The sequence below is a fragment of the Mugil cephalus genome, chromosome 15, assembly GCF_022458985.1.
Source record: "Mugil cephalus isolate CIBA_MC_2020 chromosome 15, CIBA_Mcephalus_1.1, whole genome shotgun sequence".
NCBI lineage: Eukaryota > Metazoa > Chordata > Actinopteri > Mugiliformes > Mugilidae > Mugil > Mugil cephalus.
The window spans coordinates 3,919,646-3,943,871 of NC_061784.1; the positions used below are offsets into that span (position 1 = coordinate 3,919,646).

General features: G+C 43.7%; 1 protein-coding gene across 12 annotated transcripts in view; it reads right to left on the reverse strand.

Moving 5' to 3' along the window:
- The window catches only part of msi2b (musashi RNA-binding protein 2b), a 235,939-nt gene that overhangs the window by 81,236 nt on the left and 130,477 nt on the right, over positions 1-24,226 (reverse strand). For all 12 annotated transcript variants that reach the window (XM_047606668.1, XM_047606665.1, XM_047606664.1 and 9 more), the window contains exon 7: positions 17,110-17,158. In XM_047606668.1, coding sequence (XP_047462624.1) covers positions 17,110-17,158 — 49 coding nt within the window. The remainder of the gene's footprint in view (positions 1-17,109; positions 17,159-24,226) is intronic.

The following is a 24,226-nucleotide window of genomic DNA, read 5'->3' on the forward strand; positions in this document are numbered from 1 at the left end:
CTTTTTTGCTCAAGAAAAGGAAAACAATTATTCCTATATCAAATTTTCTGTCAATCATGTTAACTATGCCAAATAAATTTCGACCTGAATGACGTTACAATTTAGTGCATATTAAGAGTGCAACAGTGCTGCGCTCTTGCAGATAAGTTCTTCTACGACTGTGTATGTGGTAGTCTATGTTTGTCAGCAAGACTGTGTGTCCTCTGTAAGTGCAACATCAACAATATTAACTTGGAGGACAAAGGAGGGCACGGCAACACACCGAGGCACGCGTCAAGACAGCAACAGAAAATAGATGGAGTAGCAACACACACTATTTTAATTATCCTCTTGTCTAACCTGCCCTCCAATTACAAATAGGGATGTATAATAATCCATCTATTGATGCATGAAAGACAGGACAATAACAGAGAAACATGAGCGGGGTGAGAAGTGGTTTGAAAAATGAGCTGAAAGGAACTCAAACCGAGGTTAAGCTAACTGAAATAAATGGCGTATTTCTGCTCAAATTCTATAAGGCATCATTTCTAAGTACTGTGCCTCTGTAATAACTGAGAGGCAGTGTTTATCGCCATTAGAGACTTCAAGTTAAAATACATGATTACATTTATGATAGAGCAGTTAAAAGATAAAGACACAGCAGTGCACGCTGTATTCCACCGAGAGAAAGGCGTAATGAATATGCTCTGGCTAATTTATGCTAGCTAATTTGTCTACATTGGGCAAATCTTTTCAAGATTGATTTTCTCGGCAGATGCAAACTAAGCTCAATATTAAGTAAACAGCAGTGAGGAAGTTTGCCTTTCGCATCACGCCGCGTCGTATCGAGCGTTGTCGTTCATATGGTTGGCCGTTTCATTCTGTGTCATTCTCTATGAGCAAGACTTAACAGGCTGCGCTGCAGACACCTGCCATTCGTCTTCCTCATGCTCGTGAGAACGCCACTTTAACCAGATGATTTTGTGCTTTATTAGAGGTGGCACAATGAAATATTGGCGTATAAAAAAAAAAGAAAAGAAAAAGAAAACGATGAAAAAACTGCCACATACTAAAACTAACCGAGTCTGGTGAAAAGGAGAAGTGAATAGGCAATTTGAGCCGTATGCTACACAACGTGTGCGCGCAAACACACATCTATTGTGTCTGCCCCCCTACATGTGAGTCTAACACATGCTTTTGCTCAGGTGTTGCGGATGGTTTTCTTTCCACATGTCATGTTGCTTGTCTGTGCCAATCCCATTCCCTTTACATTCAACCGCCCTAGCCGTGACTGCACCTTACACAAAGCACGAGTGCGGCATGAAAACAGTCTCCCAGTGCAAAAATTGATAGAAAGTGATTGAGAAGCAGCAACGCGTAACATCAACCGGTCAGATAAACTCCAGAGGCACTAAAGACAACTGTAGGCTGGCTGCAGAAATGGAAACATCCGAGTACAAAGTCTTGAGTTTGCTTAGAAACAAACATCCCTGTCTTAACTTGTCTGCAGGCCAACCTGCACCATGTTCATGTGTCCACTTCAATCAGCAACAAAAACCCTATGACAGCAGAGTGAAGACAGCTACGGCTGACCTCAGGACTCTCAACATTTTCTGTTGTGTGGGTAGAAAAGTAGATATCATCAGAGTATAGGTGCTGTTACTGACCTGATCTAGTTGAATAATGTTTTCTCGTCAGTGTTACAGTGAGTCACTGTTGGCTTTTCAGTGCCAAAGCAGCCCTGACCTTATTCAAAAAGACAGGAAGTGACGTACACAGGTTTAAATATTGAGGGATGTGTATTCAGATCTATATTTGGTGCCGTCAAACATTGTTGCACTAGATTCTGTAACAGGGGAGAAAAAGTTGCAACCTGCCTTTCTTTAACTAACTCCACAGTTACTACTTTGTGTAGTCAAACGCAGCTCCTGACTGCAGACATGATCCGCCTCAAAGACTAAGTGATTATATTTAATCATCGTCTCTTGGCTGCTTAACTATTCCCTTCTTGTGTTGCTTGATGTGCGAGTTCACACACTCCCATCCACGTCTGAATACAAAGAAATACAGTGAGCGGCCAATGTTTGGGGCAAAAAGAAGAAAGCTCAGGACATAGCGGTCCTTCTCCTTCCCTGCAGGCAGCAAAGCAGCCCTGTCTCCCAAGACAAGTTAATAAGATGGAGCAGTCCCTGGGGGCAACAGCCGGCGAGCATTATCACTTTGAAGGCAGCTAGAGAAACTGACACATACTGGGAAAGAACTCACAAAAAGAAGCTATTAATTACCCCCTCTCACTAGCCACTGCTGTAGAAAAGGCTCATTTGACAATTTAGAAGACAGGGATTGTTTCAAAATAACTGATTTTCCCCACCCACTTGGTTCAACGAATCGTCTGCCATTATCACATTTTCAGCTGCTCTACACATTCATACTTTTCAACTGTGTTATTTTCTTTTTCATAATTTTTCCCTTTCTCTCTCTTTCATTCCCCCACATGTATGACAGAGGTGTGCTCACGAGCGTTAAATCACAACGCACAACACAGCACAAGCCATGTGAACTGCCCAAAGACCACTTCTACAGACATGTGGTGTGATGAATAAATCATGGCGCATAAAAACCAAGGGAAGAGAAGTTCCTCTCTTGAGAGCCCACATTCACTTAGCGCTGCTCGACTCAAACAAGTATCTCCCTGCCATCTAAATGAGCCACACATGGCTGTGCTAAAGCCAATAAGAGCAAAACTGTCACCTCACTGAAGAAACATTGATCATTACACAATTTGTTCCCTTTTATTACAGCCATTGTAATTAAAAATAATTGAGTAGTGGGGTGGGCAGGTGCTCCCATCAACATTTTTTTTTTCACCAATTAGCACTACAATAATATTGCTCTGGATATTGCAGATGATATTATTAGCATTTTGATGGAACACAAGTGCCTGCACGCCTGCACGCCAGAGAACTGTTCTCAAGTGGAATCTTTGCACCGAGATCCACGAGGGAAGAGTCACTTCTGGTTTGACAAAAATGTGCTCAGTGACGTGGAGAGGAGGAATTATATAAAGGCTCTATTCTCTAAAGCCTGTTCTGTTAAGGTGGAAAAAAAAAACAGAAAAAAAAAAAACAGGAAAAGTCCACCGGCAGTGCACGCCGAGCAGAATTCAGAATTTAGAGCAATTTAAACTCACCGTATACGTTACAATTTTGGATCCAAATCAGATGTTAGAAATTCATGTTTTTATCTTATCTGGTAGCATCATTTAACAAAAAAATACCTCTATCATCAAGTCGATTCATAAAAAAAAAAATAAACCCAAACAAAAGCGGTCAGCTGAACATAAATAAATTTGGTCCACACAAATCTGACAAATGTATTTTATCATGAGAGATAAGACCTGTGTGTTCTCACACAGCCATCTCGTCTGTTGTCAGTGGCCTAACAAATTGGTTCTCCAACCACTTGGGAGCATGTGTGTGACGGTTTACCCTGCACAGAAGAATCACAATCAAATTTAAAGCATTGAATTTCTGTGATACATCTTGCCAATTTTCTCTGAACCATCCAAGCTGGATCTGAGTGTCGGTCTGTGACAAGGATTATCTGACAAATAACAGAGGGGAAACATAACTGACAATTATTGTGGGTTAAAAAGCTCTATTTTTTTCTCTCCACTTGCTGGTGATGCAAAGTGAGCGCAGATGCAAATTGGGTGTCTTGACCAGTGGTATTTAAACTCCATAACAATGGAGACAATGGCTGACTATATAGCTTTCACATGTTTGCAGTTGCAGCCATCGATAGCACTTCTCTGCATCGCCAGCAAGTCTCATTCTCCCATTCAGAAACAGTTCACACTCTTTAGTTACTTATCCCTGTTTGAATGAGAACAAACCATGGCAAAGGTATTGGTATTTTCTCATTGTGTCTCATTGTGTCCTTTCCAATAGTGGATACTGGACCTTTTCTGCTTGTCTGATGCAAAATTCTGTCCCAACAACTGCCCTATTTTTAGGCATTATGTGCGTGTCCATAATTTCGACTGCAAATCAACAAGCTTTTTGGATTTGCAAAATGCCGCTGACAGTATCACACACGCGCGCACACACAAAAACCAACAACAAATCAATTAAAACTCCCCGAGGATCATCAAAGTAACACCTAGAGCACTTTTAATTACAAATCAGGTAGAAGCGCCAGTGTGATCACCGACATGATGTGACATGAGGTCCCTGGAGTTACATTTTATAGAAACAAGAGCTTTACTTAAATAAATAAAAAGGGGACATGTGGACTGTTACCAGGGTGACTTTCCAATATGAAGTTTATGTCACATTATAAGCTAAACATTAGACAGCCAACTGTTCCTTTACCAGAAACTTTACCAGATTTTCGTTGAGATGCGTTCAAGAACAAGTTGACAAATACAGCATAAAAGAAATTTTCTAATTTCTTATTCTACTTTCAAAAAGCATCAGCTGTTCTTCAGACTAGTCGAGCTGCCGTGTTGATGATGAAAATAGTGAACGTGATTGGCAGCAACTCTAAAACGCCCACCTATAATGTATGATAATGTATTCTTTCTGATCACACCCCGGGTCCAAGTGCGCTCCAGGTGTGCCAGTCACACCTGGCCACGGAAATACCAAAGTGTGCCTGGCCCGCCCCTGGCGTTCTTCGCAGGGGGTCCCTTGACTGCGATCTGCGCCGTGCCGCTGGGTTCACAAAAATAGAGCCCTTATTGGACTCATTTGTCCTCTTTTGTCCCATCGTTAATACCACAATTTTGCAAAAAAAAAAAAAAAACCCTCAGTGCGTAATAGTACCGCATTTTCGAATCATAATTAAATAGAGGAGGGAAAAGAAAGAAGGAAAGAGACGGAAACGAGAAGGAGAGTGAAGGAGTGTCAGAGACAGAGACAGAGAGACATGCGTAGAGAAGGAGACTGAGACAGAGAGATCAGAAAGCTGGGGACATAGAACAGCAAACGATAAATGAATTCCCAAGAGAAAAGGGGGGACACGGAGAAATTACAGAACAAAAGGAGAAGACAGAAATGACATTTCTTAAGGGACTGCTGTGTGGCATTTGTAGGAAGAAAAATGAAATGTGAGGACCAGAGAGAGATGGAAGGCGGGAGAGGGCATGGGGAGAATGGAATGAGTAAGAGCAAGAAACAAAAGGAAAGTGTGTGAGAGGTAGGACTAATTTATGAGAAATGAGCCAGGAGTCGGTGAGGCTGGCTGCTGCTGTCTGATGGATTGGGTGGGGGTGGAGGTTGGGGGTGGTACTGGGTTTTGCAGGTTGTTGGACACAGAAGAACCTGCGATATGGATCCTTTCAGGCGGCATTTCAAAAAAAGGAAAAAAAAAGAAAAAGAAAAAAGTGAACTCTACAGAAATAGGAGATGAATGTAAAATAAAAAACATCACTTCTCTTTGGAGGAGAATCTCTCTCTGGCAGGTAGATAGAGCAGAGAGAGGCAAAGGTGAGAAAGAGAATGGGGTGGGAAACAAAGAGGGGGAAGCACAAGGGAACGAGCAGAAGAAAAAAAAAAGAAAAAGTGTGAAGTGACAGAGGCGAGAAAGAGTAAGCGAGGAAAAGATGACGGAGATAAAGTGAGATGAGAGACAGCTGCCTTTGATGCAACTGCGCTTCAACTGTAGCAGTTTGGAAGAAGGGGCGCACGTGCGTCTGCACTTATGTGTGCATATGCACGAGGGTACGCCAGTATCTGTTATAATAAAGTTCACATAAGCGTGAAAGGGGGGATTGATGATAAGGCAGCTGCTCATTTGTAGTGCACAAGGAGCTGGTTCCTGCATGCTCCAAGCACGCAAACACACACACACACATATACACACACACACACAGGCAGAGAGAAAAGCTTCCTCTGGAGGTATCGAGGGCCTAGAAAATATTCAAGGCTCTCCTGGAGACAGAATCCCTCCCAAAGTGAGCTGACAGAGGAGCGCAGTGAACCTCCTCTTTCAAACAGCCACACTGTCTTTCTTCGTACTAGTCTTACAGCACGCTTGTACCGTATCAAAGCCAGGACACACGCATCTGTGTGAAGAGCCATCAACGCACACGGCGACGCACACCTACCCCCTCCGCCGCGCGCGTGCTCTCTTTATGCCTCTCCCTCTCCGTCTTTACCCGCACGCACAACTTCGGAGAGAACAGAGCGAGGCGCGCGGAGCGAGCGTCTGGCAGCGGCGATGAAAGGCGGTGATGAAGGTGAGGCGGTAAAAACACAGTGCAGACGTCATCTATCCGCTGATAGAGAGAACACATCACACGGGCACGCTTTCTCTTTTAAGTTCAGTCTCTTTCAGCGCGAGCCTAATATAGATCAAGCGCGCATTTACACGACCATGTGATTCATACACGAGAGAACACATAAACAAACAAACCGTAACCCTTTTTCTCTCTACCTCGCTCAGATTACACGCAGGAGAAAAAGCCAAACAAAAGCAAGCGAGCAAAAGCCTGGAGGATCATATCATCGTTCCACAGGCGTTCCTTTGCAACCTCACAAACGACTTCTTCTTGCACGGTAAAGCTGCGCTGATGCAACAATGTCAGCTGTCACCCACGACCCCTACAACGTCTCTAATTTGTATTTGTTGTAAATGATTACATATTGTGCTCAAGGATGTGTTTGTGTATAATTATGTGTGTGCCGGACAGTATCCTATGGAACGTGCAGCTTGGTGAGGGGCTTGTTCTCAGCGGGACTCTACAGCCGGGCAAGGCAGCCACACTTTTAAATGGTATTGTACCGCGCACACACACACACACGCACACAAAAAAAAAAAAAAAAAAAAAAAGTACAGCACACCTACACAGGAGCGCACAGTTAAACACACAAAGACAGACTTGGAACCTGTCAAGTGCGAACAAACTGATGACAAGACGGCGACAGATGGATTCACTGAGGAGAGACGAGCTACGCATTCAACTCAATTAGCAACGTGCTGCTGCATGACGCCGATGGGATATGGAATCGTACCATGACTGGCAACCTGTCAATCGAGCAACAGAGCCGCAAAACAAGCATCATGCAAGACTCAATGAATTAAATTTAATAAACCAATAAATAAATTAATTTATGAATAAATGGTCTAAGCCCGTGGAGTGGCAGCTCTGCATCAAAAAGCAGGGCGTAATGTGACCGGGGAGCCTAAATATCCCCAGGCACGCGCGCACAAAGAAGAAACTGGCAGTGGAGAAAGAAGAGGAGGAGGAGGAGGAGGAGGAGGCTGTTGGGAGAGCCAGGAATGATAGAAGAGAAAGAACAATGGCTGCCTCCCTCTTTCTTTGCCTCTCGCTCACTCTCTCTACCTGCGTGAACATTCGCGAGAGCTGTTCATACATTATCCTGCCATGGTACCTAATGAGCCAGGCATCTCCACCCTGACACTTACGCTTGGCTAGGCAACCCTTATTACGGGGTGGAGACACACACACACACACACAAACATGCACACACACAATCAGTATCTCAGGTCATCACCGCATCTGTGCGACGGAGGAGCATGAAAACGTCTCTTCGCCAGTTATGTAAAGAAGCTCGCCATATTCCACCGCGTCTTTATTGTCTGTCACAAGTAATGGTCATATAATGGGTTAAGTGTGTTTGTGTGTCATTTTCAGACATGTCAAGTTCCTAGTTGTTACAGATACACGAAGCAGCGTGAAGGCTGCTGGTGAATATGGGGACAGACGCCTCGTGCGCCTTCTGAGTTGTTGGTTATTACAGATGCTTCATTGTTCATGACGGCAGACAAAATTGCCCTTTTTTTTGCTGCATTTTACTGCTTCGCACTTCAGAAAAAAAAAAAAAAAAAAAAAAAAAAAAAAAAAAAAGCACATCAGCAAGTCTATCTTGTCTGGCAAAATACCAGTCGGTGCCCTGCGGTGCTATGATTGTCTTGGATGCTTCTGTATATACGGTACTGTGCAAAAGTTTTAGGCAGGTGTGGAAAAAATGCTGCCAACTAAGACGCTTGCAAACATATAAATAAATATAATAAATATCAATTTACAAATAATCCAAGTCACATCAATATTTGGTATTACCACACTTTGCCTTCAAACCAGTATAGGTGCCTTTACACAGAGTCAGGGATTTTGTAGGATCATAGACACAGTGATGAGCCGAGGAAACACATCAAGCTTATTTCCCTTCAAAATCAGAAGATGTCCAGCAAAGCTATCAGATCAGAACTGGCAGAAACCAGTGGGACCCAGGTACACTCATCTACTGTCTGGAGAAGTCTGGCCAGAAGTGGTCTTCATGGAAGAGTTGCAGCCAAAAATCCAAGTCATGGACTAAACTGTGCACCGAAACATGAGAACTGGGGCGCAGAAAAACACCATCAATGCAGAATCGTGATTAATCAAAATGAACCCATAGCAACCATGTGGTTAATCTGATTAAAATTTGTAATCATTTGACAGCACTAATTCATATATAGTAGGAGTTTTTCTTTTATTTATATAGAGAGAGACTTCAAAAGAAAATACACCTACAAAGTTAAAAAGAAATGTTTAAGGGGTAAACCAGCAGGACTGTAGGAGGCCAATCAGCAGCATGTGGGGGCAACATGGGAAAGGCTGATCAAACACATCAAACGTGACAACAGCATGCAAGTACCGAGCGAAGGCAGGAGAACCGCACTGAAATGGTGGACGGCCGCTATGTTGGTTGGTTAAACAGTTAAAATGACATAAGACACACGGTTCGACCCCTGAAGCACAGACAGCGAGGACAAAAACAGAACGTAAGAAAGAAACCAGAGATTGCTCCCTTTCTCTTTAATCTAAGATTAGATGCCTGGACTGGAGGTGATGTAATCTAATTCAGCTTGCAATCTCTCTGTGAGAAGTGATTGCTGTGGCTCAGCAGCTGATTGTGATTTTCTGTGTGGGTTGGTGTATTCTGACCACCATTACACTTAAGAGGGACACAAAAAAAATACAGACTTCAAAGAAGTTGAGCTGAGTCTTGATAGCGAGTTTTTTCTCCTCTTGTACTGGAACTCGATGGATCACACTGAAGCCATTTCCCAAAAATAAATAAATATATGAATGCAGGGGGAAGGATTCTCCGGTCGGTAAAAGACAGACTTGATTTAAATGTAATTTGTGTGGCAGTATGAGCACTAGGATATGCTTTCCTCAGCTGTGAGCTAACTCTTGTTCTTGGAGGAATAAAATGACCGCATTAACGTTTTGCCAATACAAAAGGAGACATTTCTCTTTCATTAGTCTGATCTGTAATTTCAAATAATAACGGCATCACAAAACCCAAAATGACTACTCCGCAATTGTGAGGAGAACCAGTGTATCTGCAGTGCATGTTCGGTTTCCTTGACTAGCCAAAAAAAAAAAAAAAAAAAGCCCATGTTTTCCAAAATCTTACAAAGACTAAAAGCGACATATTTTACTAACACTGCACAGCAGATACTTTGTTAATTCCCTCATGTGCTGCGCTCAGCTCTAAGATGCCTGGCTAGGCACCAATCAGGCTGTAAATACAGGGGACCAGGCAGAGGGAGGGTATCGCTTCTCCTGTCTGTCTGTGTGACAGTCTCGTGCACATTAACAATATTCCTGCCTTCATGCGAACATCACTGCTTTTTTTTTTTTTTTTAAACGCCTCTACTTTGGGATATTTCTGCAGATACTTACTATTATCCAGGTTGAGTTTGTCCGCGGAGCCTGCAATTTCAAACAAACCTGTATCCGCGTGTGCGTCGCACACCAGCGGTGTCTCTGAGTGTCTTATAGTTTGTGTAAGCAAGCGTGTGTATTTCAGTGAGTGGATGTAAACTCAGTATTCCAGGTCACGGTGGCTGCAATCTCACAGGAGGTTTAACCTTGGTAAATCCACTATTAGGTGTTCTGAGAATGATGATGTGAGCAGTAGATCCTCCCTGATGGTTTCACTTTCTAAGAGCATCCAGCAGGTCACAAATAGAGAAGCTGCGGGGGTATTACAAGGTCAAAGGTTGGCTAACTCTCAATATGATGACAATTCCAAGCTGGCATTTTCATTTCCTGAGGAGACTGATTCCCCACAGCAGCTGAGGCCAAAGATGTTTGCTTATTTTTGTTCAAATAAGTTCTCTGCTTTTAAGACTGAGAGTTTATACTGCAAATATGCAATGTGGACTCATTGTGTGCACAACGGTCTTTTCCTTTAAATTCGCATGTGCTCAATATCCGAGCAAAATTCCAATCAATACGGCGCTCCAATACATGCGCACGCATAAAATCAGACCGTGGCTCTCATAAATAAATGTGCCTTTCTGCACATTTTTTATTTTTTTTCTCCCCGTCCCTTTCATTTTGTCCTTCAAATGTCTTCAGAGGTGCGACCACGCAGCCAAGCAGTGGGAGTAGCTGATGTTTTTAATGGCACATGGTTTGTCTCCTGGTGGCGAGATAAACACGGGGAAGAGATTAAAACCCCAGGCTTTCTTCCACAATCTCCTGCCTTCATCCTCCTTCCACTTACAGTGGCCATGCAGGGCCAGCACAGCAGACTCTAACTCAAAACTAAACCCATCCAGTCTATGAGGCGTACTAGAGACTAAAAAGCACACAGATATGACTACGGAAGACGGACGGAGGGGCAGGTGTCAGCAATGAGCAAGAGAAAACAGACAGGTGGCAAGGAGAGAATTCTCTACCCCATAATCACCAACCTGTCAACTATGTCTCATCAGGCTCATTACGAAATGCAGCAGGAATGTACACGAGTGCTACTGTAACACCCGCGGTTGATTTTGAGGTTACTGGGTCACTGATGTCAGGGTGGGGATCACAACGCGGAGCCCGAAGAAGAAGAATCGGGACCGTGAGAGGCCGTGCTCGCTAGGTCGAGGCGTGCCTCCCCAGTGAGGCGCGGGTTGGCCATAAAACCTGTTTGCCCAGGAGCTGATGAGCTGGAGCAGTTATTAGGAGTGGCTAAACACATCATTTCCTTTGTCACTGTGATTATGTGAAGGCGAGGGGCCCTCCGGTGGAGCCAGGCCCAGAGTGTATGATTAGCTCTGCCATTTAAATGACATTCACACTAATCGCTAATATCAGGTCTGTCAAGGTGAGAGAATACAACAAGGAATCTGTCAGCCCGCGTCGGAAGGATGGAGCAATGCAAAAAAAATGAATAAATAAAAAAATGCGAAAAATAGCTGTTTCCACTTGATGCGTGCGCCGTGTCAGTCAGTTAAGTCGGGCACAGCTGATTGTTCTGCTCTGCATCGGCGCGGCTATACGGTAGCGCAGAGGAGCTGTGATCTGTAAACACTACAACTTCTACAGAAGCCAACGGGGACTCTTTTGTTTAAAGAGAGGAACGCAGTGGAGGACGTCAACCATCAAAAAGAGCCCGGGCCTCGGAAAAGCACTGCAGAGGAGACGCATCATTTTCGCGTCCAAAAAGATTTTATTCTGTTGTTAAAAGGCCGCTAGGAACTTATTTACAGGCGCATTTAGGTGAGAAATTAAATAACTGGTTAACTATTCCTTTCTTGGTGGAAATTCATCTCTGAATTCTTCTCAGTTGCACCGTCTTTAAAACTCGAATGACCCGGCTCCCTCTCCTGCCTGAACAAAAGGAGGCATTATCAAACCTCACTCTCAGCAGCGCTAGATCCATTTGGTAAACAGCCTGTGTCCTACAGTAGTAATCAGAGGGTATTTTTGAGGGATTTGCAGGCTGGCCAGGAGGTATCCGCTGGAGTGATCTCTAATTGCTAGAAGCAGAGGCCTAGACTGCCTGGCGCTCTTTTGAAGCCATCGGCAGCAGCTTCCAGCCAGAGGAGCCAGCAGGGGGAGGCTTCCCACTGAGCCACTCTCCTTTTTCTTTATTTACTTCTCTTTTTTTTTCTCCCCTCCTCACCATGCCTACATTCTACGTTCCCTGCTTTTCTTGTGCTCAGTCCTCCTTCTTTCCATCCCCTTCTTTTCCTTCCCATTTCTTCTCTAACCGTGCTCCTTCCCCTTCCCCACTCCCCTTATTCCCCTCCTCTCCCACTCAGTCAATGAGCCAGCAATCACTTTGCAGACAGACATCCTCTGCTCAGTCGGCCATGTTCAATCCCTAGCACCGGTGGCTGATGAGGCATTGTGGTGACGTCAAGCGCCGGGGCTTTTCGGCGAGCTACAGTTAACCTGTGGAGGCACAGCTCTGCTTCCCAGGTTACAGGACTCAAACTGGCAGTCTTTGTATAAAATAATTAATGTAATATGCCAAAGAGATGAAAGATAATGAGGCCAATTATTTTTTTTTTCTTCCCACCAAGTGAGGCGGGAGAGGAGAATTTATGTCAAATTGTTGGTGTATAATGACATCTAATACCACTCAAGCCTTTGTTACTTTATGAGCTTCTGTATCCCAGGGCACAGACTTTTGCTCTATAAAGCACAGTTTTGAAATTGTGACAAACACACACACCACACACACACACACACACCACATCATCACTAAGTAATAATATGATTTATTTAGAAAGTTTCGCTGTCTCGCATATTCATAAGCTTGGACATATTGTCCACATTGTTTATGCAGGAGCTGTAAAATTCACCTATAAAAGGTACAAAGAAACGCAAACGCTGTCATCCACACACACGCACGCACCATCTCACAGAAACACAACCAGTTTTTGGTTGTTTGGAAGGCAGCTCGCTCAGTGTGACATTGACTCCTCGGTGCCAATTCCACACTGGGAGCTGCACTTGCTATAGCTTTGCTGCCAATCCAGGTAAAGAGATTACAGACACACACAATGCCGTCTTCTGTTCGTCTGCCAAGAAGAAAACCAGCCCTTTAAGCCCGTAGAAAAAAGGCCTATGCACAAATTCACACAAGCCGTCGTCCTTTCCTCGCACATAACCAAGAATCCCCTTCTTCTCCAGGAACATGGCTTCTAATATGCGCCTCGCACAGTGGCTCCCTCGTACAAAGCAGTCTTGTGACTAAAACAATCCAGCCTCCATTTCTTTATCCTGGTCCCCAAGACTGTTGCACATTACTATAACTTGCATCATTCAAATAAAGAAGGAATTTGGCTTACAATCAGTCACACAGTCGTTAGAAAGCCACACTAATGGGTGCTCTCTGGTTACAAACAAATGTAAAGCAATATGAAAGAAAGTTACACTGGGATTTCATCATCTTTCTTAATGGCGCAATTAAAAAGGTGAGAGAGAACGAGGGTATCACCCAAAATAGTTCCAGGTGCCACCTGCAATATTTTAACTCGCGGTCATTAACTTGTTGAAAACTGAGCGCTGTTTAATTTTTTCAGCAGTGCAGATTTTACAGGGCAAGAATCAAACCTACTGTGACGCACACCTTTGACCCAATTAATCAACTATTTACAATTAAAGAAGTGCAGTTTAGCATCGGGATTACTAATTTGCTTCACACATACTTATCTGTTTTTGGATTTGTGTGCACTGGGCGCGATGCTGAGAAACTGCTCGCGAATAATCAATTCAGAGGCAGCGCATATCTACGCTATACATTTCCCCTTGAAAAGGTCCCATGTGGATTATATGTGCACTGCGGGGAGATGCGTGTTTATGAAGAGAGTGGTAATGTGGTGAGAAAGGGGGCTAATTATAGTGTTGCTGAGTAGCACTTAATACGGGACGCGTATGAGTAGCGAGGCAACAAATTCATATATCATCTGTTGTACCTTTAACTTCCAAATTAAACCCCAGTGCTTTTCTGGACAATGATAGCTGCCACTCACAGTTCCAATCCCCTCCTCTACGAGAGGCCATTTTTCTCACCCCGGCAACACTCTCCTTGGCACCACCAATTGTGTTTGACAGTAAAATCACATTTCAGATCATAGATCATATGTCAGCCTGCAGGACAGGAGTAAGTAAAGGATGACAGAATGATTTTGACTCAGGGCTATTCCAAAGGCTTTTATTTCCCACCCGTGCAGCTCGTTCTGTCATCCAAAAAGGTTGGATGTGAAGTCACGTTGAGGGTGTTGGGGAGTGATGACTGGTGTGCGTTACAACAAGCGCCCGTGGCCTTGCCCCAGCATGCATTTTGCAGCACTGTAATCTGGAAGCTCCTGCACCGCTGGATAAACCAGACGTAAGAAAAGTTGAACATACCTTGTGAAGAAGTATGAAATGTACACAGGTTCTTGATTTTCTGTCACAAAGTGAATGTCAGGAGAAGAAGGGGAGGTTGAAAGGAGGCGGTGTGGCGGGGACACTGCAGCAAGCGTGGAACAATAGGCGCCCTCTGGCATCAACCTCTGGACAGCCCAAGCCGCTCACCAAAGACACTGAACTCACCCACAATGAACCGCTGCAGTGGGAAGGGAGGCTTTAGAGAGTTCAATTTCCAACACAATTGGCTGTATTCTACTCCTTTAAATGCCAAGGAGATGGTGTGCAGCGCGCGCCTTTGTGAGGAGCTTTGCTTACAGCGAGTGTCCTCTAGCAGGAGAGACAGAGAGAGAAAGACAAGAGATGGCAAAGACAGACCGGGCGGGGAGATGGCGCGTGGACAGAAATAGTGCGACGGTGTAAGAAGAAAAGGAAGAACGAATAAGACTGAATGACTGGGAGAGATAGAGAGTAAAAAAAAAAAGAAAAAAAAAAAAGCAGAGAAAACGAGAAGGGTAGAGAATGTCTCCTCTGGTTGTCGTTTCGCCAGGCTCGCGGGGACCGTCTGAAGGACAAAGCTGCTACTAGTGGAGTGTGACGTTTGTCCTCTATCCAATTCACCACAGCCCCAAAGAAAACACACTCGCAATCAAGTGTCGATCATGCATCTCATACACAATAAACTCTTCCAAACAAAACACAATGCGTTATAGTAATATACAAAACAGGCTTTAAATTTCAAAAAAGCACAGAGATAACATTCAAATGAGGTGCTGAGGAGTCATGGTGTGCCTCAGCTTTGAAATGTGCCATTTTATTGTGTTTACAAAAACAAAGTATTAGTTTTTATGACTTCGCAAATGTTCAAGGAAATAAAGAGAGGCTTAGTGACTGCGGGGACGTCTACTTTTCTCGTTCCTTATTTTGTTTCAGCAAAAAGTAGCTACCAGTGAGCCCTCCGGCTGTTTTTAGGCCGCTGTTGTTAAAGGGACTGCGTATGTGAGCGCGTACGTCATGCTTGTAAAGTGCAACGTGTGCGTTCCGGGTTTGACAGCATTCCAGGTGTACGAGAAACGAAAAAATGCACGAGCTATAAATGTGGTCTTCATATTCATTTCAAGCATTAGAGGCTCTTCTAATTATGGAATAAGCACCATGATATTATAAGAAGCACACTGCGTAACATTTGAACTGTTAAATAAACAATGCGTTTTTTTTTTTTTTTCTTATCTATCTCAGTGCTGCCGAAAAGCGGGAAATTATTTTTTCATGAATCAATCTGTAATATAAAAATGAACACAGGTGGGGAATTGATTTAGGCTGCAGGCTGCCAGATGCCCATCTTTGGATCTGTAGGCCGTGGTAAAGCAGGACCAGGCACCGGTTTCACTGATAATATATTCAATGTCCTTTCCTGTGTGGTCACAGGGCGGCTAAGCCATTAATATTACACAATGACACCAATGGCTCCGATGAATTATTCAGATTTACTTAATGCTCTGTAATATCCTATGCATTTCATCTGCAAGACCTGTTGTGTTTTTAAGATGAAAGCAGCAAATATAAAGTGTTTCAAATTCCCAGCGGAACAAAAAAAAAAAAAAAAAAATCAGAACGCCACTTGGATAAAGCAGCAACCGCAGGAAGAAGTGCACCTGCCTCCTGCATCGGTGTCACACTCGATATAAATATGTCCGTTGTCATCAGAAAAATTGCCAAGGAGGCCGTTTCTCCATCATTGTCTTCATTTGAAGGGCATTTTGCTGCCCAAAGGCAAACGTCTAACACGGTCTCGGAGCGTGGCGCCCAGCCCCTTTCACAGAGGGCTGGCAGTGCGGCAGACAGGAGAGAGGAGAGCGAGGAAATAAGAGAGAGTGAGAGAAAAGCCTTCGTCTCAAAGCAGACCTCACACTGGGTTCTGTCACTGCAGATCAAAATCCCCTCAAAGCCATAGATCACTTCCACTATAGTTCACATGTATCACACTTAGAAACTGTTTACCAGACTCAAAGAGTTTGTCTGCGCAGTATATTCACACACATGCAGCGCGCGCACTTAAACACACAGGGATACAGTAGAAAGAGAAAGAGGTGGAAACTTGAACGATGCCGCTTTCCATCCGACCCGACTGCGCTTAAACATTTATACAGTTTGAGAGGATGACTCGCTGGCTGCAAACAAATATTTACAACTATATGGCAAAACAGCCCAGTTCAGCGAGATGGTGCCATGCCAGCTCTGCCTACAAGTGAGCTGACTGGCGTGACAAACAGAGAAGTGTCTGCTCCTTTATTTTTCTCGTGGAAATACCTGTCAGTGCCTGTCGACTGCTCCGCAATGATACGCACACGCACAAACAGCCGGGGACAGTCTGTCTCCTAAAGGTTCCTTTAACGTACCTACGGGACCCAGTCATAGCCAGTACCAGCCACGGCACGCACATCTGGACGTGTGACAGCTCTGCTGCTCGCGTTTGCCGGTGGTTAAGCCGGGCCTAAAAGCGAGCCGCTTTGGCTTTAAATAAAACCGACGCCGCATTGTGGTGGGAGGAAACCTGTCTTTGGAAAGTCCTCTGCTTGAGAGAGAAATGTCCCCTCATCTCAGATAAGGGGCTGATGAGATAGGGCGATAAAGTCAGTGCTTCTCCTGGGCCTTATCTGATGCTGTTATCTGACTGCACAGCACCCACCAGCTCACAATCTTTACACCCTTTAAGCACCTCTCTGAAACACTCACACCAGCATCATCCCAGACACACACACACACCATCCAATGCTCAAACATTCTAAACACCGTACCAGCTTATTGATTACTTTGACACGCTCCCATTGTTGAACAGATGGTACACCTAATATCATGTGAAATGGAACTGTTCTGTGTTATCTCATGGGGAAAGGACATAAAATGACTATTTTCTCACCTTTCGGAATGGAAAAAAAAACTCATGGAGGAGAGAAGAGAAGCTGTGCACTTACCTCTATGTCTGTTAGTAGTCTTATCAAACATAAGCATGGCATCATCAACCTGGAAGACATAAGAGGAGTACTGACATTAGCGCCGTCTTTTCAGCAAGTACCTCACATCACTTTCTCCCTGCTGAATCACATCTCATCTACTCACAGTAATTACTCTTTGAATATATATTCTCACTGCTTTACACTTATTTCTGCCTAAGCAGCTCTCCCCCACATAATCACTGTGTGATCACAGGATTATTGTCAGGTTACATTTCCCTTCCCGTCTCTAGGTTGTAATTTTCTGATGGGAATTTATGCAATGTTACTCATGGTCTGGATTAGACGTGGCAAAGACGCCGATACGGGAGAAAATTAACAATAATGACCGGCGGTGGAAAGAATGAAGAAGTGCGCGGACAATATGTTTATTTTGATGAACACCAACGTCCAGTCTTGGGAGAGAGTGACAGATAGACACATTACACTAAGCGGGCATGAGACAAATGGGATCCTTCCTCATCTCACAGCCGCAGCAGCAGCAGCATCCACCATAATATCATCCTTCATCATGTCCAATAAAGCCACACACAGACAGAAGGCTTTTTTTTCTTCTTCACACACGCCGGAAAAACTGATTTCGAGACACACTCTTCTTTTCATAACTCTGATGAAATGCTTAAAAAACTGACTGAGGCATGCTCATTTAGTCTGTGATTTTGTCTTAGGAAAACAATAAAATAGAGGAAGGACAGAGGAGCAGAGCGGCGGCAGCGGCGGCAGCAGCGGCAGCAGCAGCAGCAGCAGCGGTAGAGGGAGCAGACAGAAACAAAGCAGGAACACTCTGCACCATTCACTCCCTGGTTATGGTCTCTAGGTAAGTGTAACGGCGCACCGAGGAGGCTTGATGCCGCGCGGGGGGAAATGCGCACACGAGCGTTCATCTGTGTTTTTCATGGTAGGGTTACGAAGCTTCGGGAGGAGATGGGAAGAGACAAGAATAGGGGTCTCGCTCAAGCCGAACTGTCTGATTGGATAAAGAGAAGAGCCTGGCAGCCAGGCAGACTAGCGCTGGCACGCTGCTCGTGCCACCCTCTTGCCACACATTTGGCACACAAGACGCTGGCACAGCTTGCAGGGCCCGGTTACTCACTGCACGGCTCAGAGGCCACATGCGGCTCGCAGGCACTTTATTTGCAACTCCCCCGAAATATTTCCACTTTGCCAAATACAGTGGGCAACATAAGTAACCTATATACCTAAATTTAGGTGTTCCATTATAATGACAATCTAGACGTTTACCACACAAAAATGAAACGGGCAGGGATTTAGAGCCTGCAAGCGAGCGCAGCAGCAGCTTATAGAGCCCTACACTAAGTTGCAGCTGTTTCACAGCTGTAAATGAGCAAAACGACGAATGTAAGCAGGATTAAGTTAACCGGCTCCACTCAGGCTGGATTAGTTATTTCCTTCAGATGAGGCTGAGTTCCACATCCACATGAAAGCCCCCTTCTTGTTGTACTAACAACCTTGCAGGTGCAAATGTTCTGTAAGGTGCCAAATACACAAGTTTAGACATGTCAGCTGACGTTTCCAGGGATGGAGGTGGATGGTGTGTTAACAGATTTATGATTCACGTCATCATTTTATGACATCTCTGAGGAAATTGCTGACATTCCCAAGGGTCTCGTCTTTTTATCATGCCCTTGCATTTCCGGTCATAGCTTTGTGGAATCCTAAGTCAGAAATTGTTCTCGCTGCCAAGAGTTACCTACTGGAGTAGAGTAGAATAGAATAGAATAGAATAGAATAGAATAGAATAGAATAGAATAGAATAGAGGGAATGCACGTGATGTCACAGCAAGTGGACGTCTCTTTGGTTAGAGCCAAAGAATGTGATAGTTGAGCATGGAGATTAGCAACATTAGTTTGAATCATAGGCTTTAATATCGTCTAAATATTTTTATTTATTTTTTTTAAATTAAATTAATTTAAAAAAAGGTGAAGAGCCGTTGTGTGATTGACTTTACCAACAGATCTGAGAAGCACTCAGAGATATATTTTTACGGATATCTCCGACTGCTATGGATCGCTGCACTGAGAAGAAACAAGTGGAATCCAGGCATCGAAACCTGGTGTTGTGGTTCATATTTTGTGTCAGGTAATATTAATTTATGCTGTATTTTTTGGGTGATGTCATACCTTAAATTATTACCTTATATAACATTCTGGAGGGCTATCCATGTTGTTGTTTTGGTGTAGTTACGGCCAACAGTAGCTACTTCATACTTCAAAATAATAAATGGAATATTTGTGATCACTCCTTCGTCATTCTTTTAACGCCGTCCTTTTAACGCTCTTAGCGTTAGCATCTTTTATTTAGCTACATTTGTAACTGAAATGAACTAAAACTAATTTAAACTAACTGAAGCTGAGGCTAATCCACTTTTCCAAATCCATACTATTTTGTATGGCTCTTTGTCAAGTTCAATAGTCCTTAATTTGATTTGTTAATCTACATTTTTCCTGGTCTCGGCGTATTTACGGCTACATTTCACTGTTTTTACTGCTCAGGGGGCGTGGCCCCAGGCAACAGCAACGTCAATGCATACCTTCTATAGTAGTAACAGTTGTACAGTGAAATGAGATTTTGTTTCAGCTTTGTAAGATGCCCAGTATAAACAGCAATAACATACACATATATAAATATGCCTGTGGAATAAAGAATATGACTGTGGAATATATAGATACTATAAATAGTGTTGTGCAAACTGTCATCAACTTTCCACATGAAGGCAGAGTAAAGGCACCTTTATAGTACTCCAGGACCTAAGGGCAGTAACCCTCACATTTATACTTGTGCCTTGTCACTCTGACTCGCCCTGTAACAACACCACCCACACACTAGTCGGCGCTATGTCTTTCGGGGTAATTTGTTGTTTCTATTTCGTGCTTCACTTTCAACAATGGTGACTAAAATTTGAGAAACAATAATTCTTTATTGATCCAAAACAATTAATAATTGAAAATCGCGGAGGTGGAGATGTAGCCGTAAATACTAAATCGGAAGGGTCTGTTACGGTGTGCGTAGGTCTTTGCGTAGCCTCTGCGTCAGTTTAACACAGAAGCATAAACTGCGGGGAAGTCGTGTGAATGAGTGCAAACCATGTTGTCTGCTTTAACTGCCAGGAATTCCACCATCAAAACAAAAAAAAGCCATTCTAGGACAACAAAAGTAAGCCAGGGAAGTATTACCAGTGAAAAGTCAAAATAGAACTTTTTCTGTGGGTAGGAATTCTGCAGAGCTCCAACTCCAGTACTGTTGCAGGCACTTTTGTACAACCTCTAATGAAGTTATTGTTCTCCCTGAACTGTTTCCCTTTGTTGACACAGCAGAGACACATTAAAAAAATGTGGTAAAAATAATGAAGTTTGCAGTGTCTCTGAAAAATGTGCAATCTGATGACTGTGTGGTGGGAAGACATTAAAGTGGAGTACAAATAAACAGCTGCCAAGCAATATCACCTGCAGCAACAGCTTTATAAACAGACATTTATAATGTCACGCAACCCAAGCTCTGTCTCATGCCAGGCAATCTAATGAAAATCACATTAAAGTGAGTGGAAGTGGGATAACTGGAATTTGTGGGGCCGAGTGTTGGGATTTCATTGGCTGAGTTTGAAGAACACAGAGAAACTTCTGGGTTGTTTATCTCCAGTACAATAACCCCATTGTTACATTCTGTACCGTAGCTGTTAATTGCGGCGCTCTGAAAATTAAAAGGTGAGGAAAATTTGATCCAACCCGCTCTCGTGGATGGAATTGTGCTCGTAAAAGCAGAAACGGCCGAACGTCTCGGCGTCTGACAGCGTGGAAGCCGCAGTGCGGAGCTAAGATGGAATGGCATGTTTACCAACGATGGTAAACGTTTAATTTGACAAGCGTGGCTGACAGCCTGTGATCATTTACATGGGAGACGGGAATTTATAGCATTTGACTTCTGTCATCTAATATCAGTAATACTGGAGCAGCCAGCAACGCCGCTACTCCACGCCTCAGTAGGAGAGCACACAAAATGGCTAGCAGAGCGTGCTGGGTTCCCTTTGAGACTCAAAGAAATGGCGGGGCTTCTCTCATACACAGATAGACATTGATTAGGAACGAGTTCGTAAAAGGCTGATGAAGCTAAAACAGCACCACAAGCACCTCTGAAAACAACGGATGCAGAAGGTTTGTGTCGAAGGTAACGCCACTTAATTTGGCGTTGGCTGTCGAGTTGCATCACCGTTTACAAATGGCCCTCGGTGAGATCTGACTGGTCTGAGTTATGAAAGCGGGCCCGCGACACCATCAGCCATCGGGAGCCCTTCAAGCAAGATGACATTCAAATATCTGCACTCTAATATTGATAGTATTGCCACGGCAAAGCCATTTAGAGCCCGAGAGCAGGAAGGCCGTTACTTTGTAAAATGAAGGGAGGTCTATTAAAGGAAGTGTATTATATGAATGTGTGAGCCGTGTTGTTGTGACAATATTGGAGAAGGACCATCCTGTCAGCGAGACCCATCCAACAAAGAACACAGATTCACTGTGAAGCACTGATGGGCACTTTAACAAAGAATGTGCACATGATGTGAGGGTCACACTCCAGCAGGTCATACAATACAGTCTCCCCTCCCTCTCTCTATCCCTCTCTCCCTCTCTCTCTGACTGACTCTCCCTCTCTCTCTCTCTTTCTCTCTCCATGCCACTTGCAGAGTCTATAGAACCATCTCCTGTGCTTCAGGGCTTTTCAATGTAGTTATTCAAGCAGAACACAACTGTGTGCCTCCATCTGATAGAAGGTTAAGGACCTCTTCACTGTTCACAAAAAAGCCCGCCACACAGAGGTGAGGCCAGGCTCACCTCAGGGAAGAAATCTTTCTCTGTCCTCCTCCTCCTTCTCTTTCACTCTTCCTTTTCTCCTGGCACGGTGAAAAGAAAGGTTCAAAGGATAATGGCTGTCTTATCACTATGTAAAAGGGGAATGGGAACTCCAGCGAAGTGCCTGGCCTTTTGTGACAATGAAGAAAAGAGCAAAAAGTCTATTTCACTGTGGTATATGCACTGGAACAGTCCATGACCACTTAAAAGGAGAAGGCTGCAGGAAGACAGTCAGGGGGCGAAAGGCCGGGCAGCTCTTTAACCAAACCAGCAGCAAACACATCTGAACCAAATAACCTCCTTTGAAAAGGAGAGCCAGCGGGAGTATATTAGGCCCTGGTGTTGGCTTATTAGCGACGTAACATTTATTCACAATCCGGAAGGAAGGGATTTCATACTGGAGCTTTGTTTTTTTTTTTTGTCACAAATCCAGCAGCGTAAATGGAGATATGATTCAGCAAATATTAATACACTGCCACTTCACCCTGACTTTAAAATTTCTCGGTATCCAGGAATTTCACCTTGGCTTAACTCGTGCTAATAAATCTTACATTAGGCAGCGTGCGTTGTGCGGTTTTATTCCTTTAGCTCCAGTGTGAGCGTTAGAAGACATTTTCAGAGTATGTGCAGCATCCGGATGCTGCTGCTGCTGCTGTCCCAGAGGAAATGTCTTTTACAGGCTGGACGGTTTGATAGATTAGCAGTATTCAGGCACTATTTAACGCAGCTTTGAAAGTTTTAGAGAGAGCAAAGTTTTTCCAAGACATTATTATTTTTTCTGTCTTTTATAAGCTTAATATTTTTGGTTTCAGTGCTGGTTTCCCAATTTGCCTGCCATGTCTGTCTGTGAAATGTACTTTTCATTACTGTGACCACTGGAGGTAATGGAGTTATTGAGCTGCATGTGAAGACTACGCTATATCAAAACTTCAGCACAATGAGAGGGGGAAAAAAGATCAAAAATGGTGGAGAAACACCACAATGAGTTACACGTAGGTAAGGTCCAGTGACAAGGATTTATGGGTATACAGCATTTGCTTTGCTTAGTGTCCAATCATCGCTAAGTGCAAATTGCTGTGTTTTCACTAGCTTAGAATGAGCCCAGGTGTTTATTGGATTTTTGACTTCTCTAGACGTAGCCCGCTACCTGCAGCTTCACCACTAGATGTGACTAACTCCTCTAAAGTCAGACAATTTAGGTCAATCAGTGTTTTTTCTGGGTTTGTTGTCTCGCAATATGTCTGTTTTGGGATTTCGTTTTCATTGGCATTCACTGCGGTAAACCCAACTTTTCAGTGATTTCGGAGTGGCTTCAAGATAATCAGCAACAATTCTGACATCTCCGCAGACATTTCTGGATGAAACACGCTCGTCAGCAGGCTGTCAAGCTTGAGGAGTTGATCTTCTTCCCGCGTGGAAAAAGGACGGTTCGCCAAGGACATTCACAAAAGGGTCACAGATCCATTCCTTTGCATTTCGTCAAATTCAAGTACCGGTCAAATTCTGTCAGTTTTGAAGCCAGGTGACTGCGCACAATCTAGGGTGAGGACAGTCCAGTCTCTCGGAGAGGTAAAGCCATCTACAATCAAATATTCTCCTATTCACTAATTAACTTTAAAGACAACCTGAGCTCAAGTTGAAGACGTTACACATATAAACCAGTTCTGCTACCTGCCCCACATATTGTAGTGCACTGCCATACTTTTATTTTGAAAAGAAAATTCTGTAACAGCTCAAAAACCCTGACCAATGAGCTCCCCCTTGTGGTGAGGAAAGGTGCAGCACTGACTGACAAATATACTCGAAGACTCTAAAAAGCTATGCCATTATTATTCCGTTCTTTTTTTCTTTTCTTTTTTTTTCTTCACCGAATCATTGTTTCCTCACAGCCTGGTACCAAATGATTTCCAGAACATGTTTTAAATAATTTAAATCAGTTCATAATGGATGCACTGTTTTACCCTAATGAAAGAGCTTAGCTACATTCAAGGCTACTTCTGTTGTAACATGAGTACATTTGAAATTAATGGAAGTGAGTGGCGTGTCAGATTACTGTTAAGATCAACTCATCCAAGGAAGAATGAGAATTCATTTTTCTTTAAAAACAGTGTGATTAGTCAAATTAAGAGTAATATAACAGTGAGGTTCTATATCACTCTGCTCCCAACATCTCGGGAAGAAAATAAAAAAGAGTTATCCTATTTCTGTCATATAG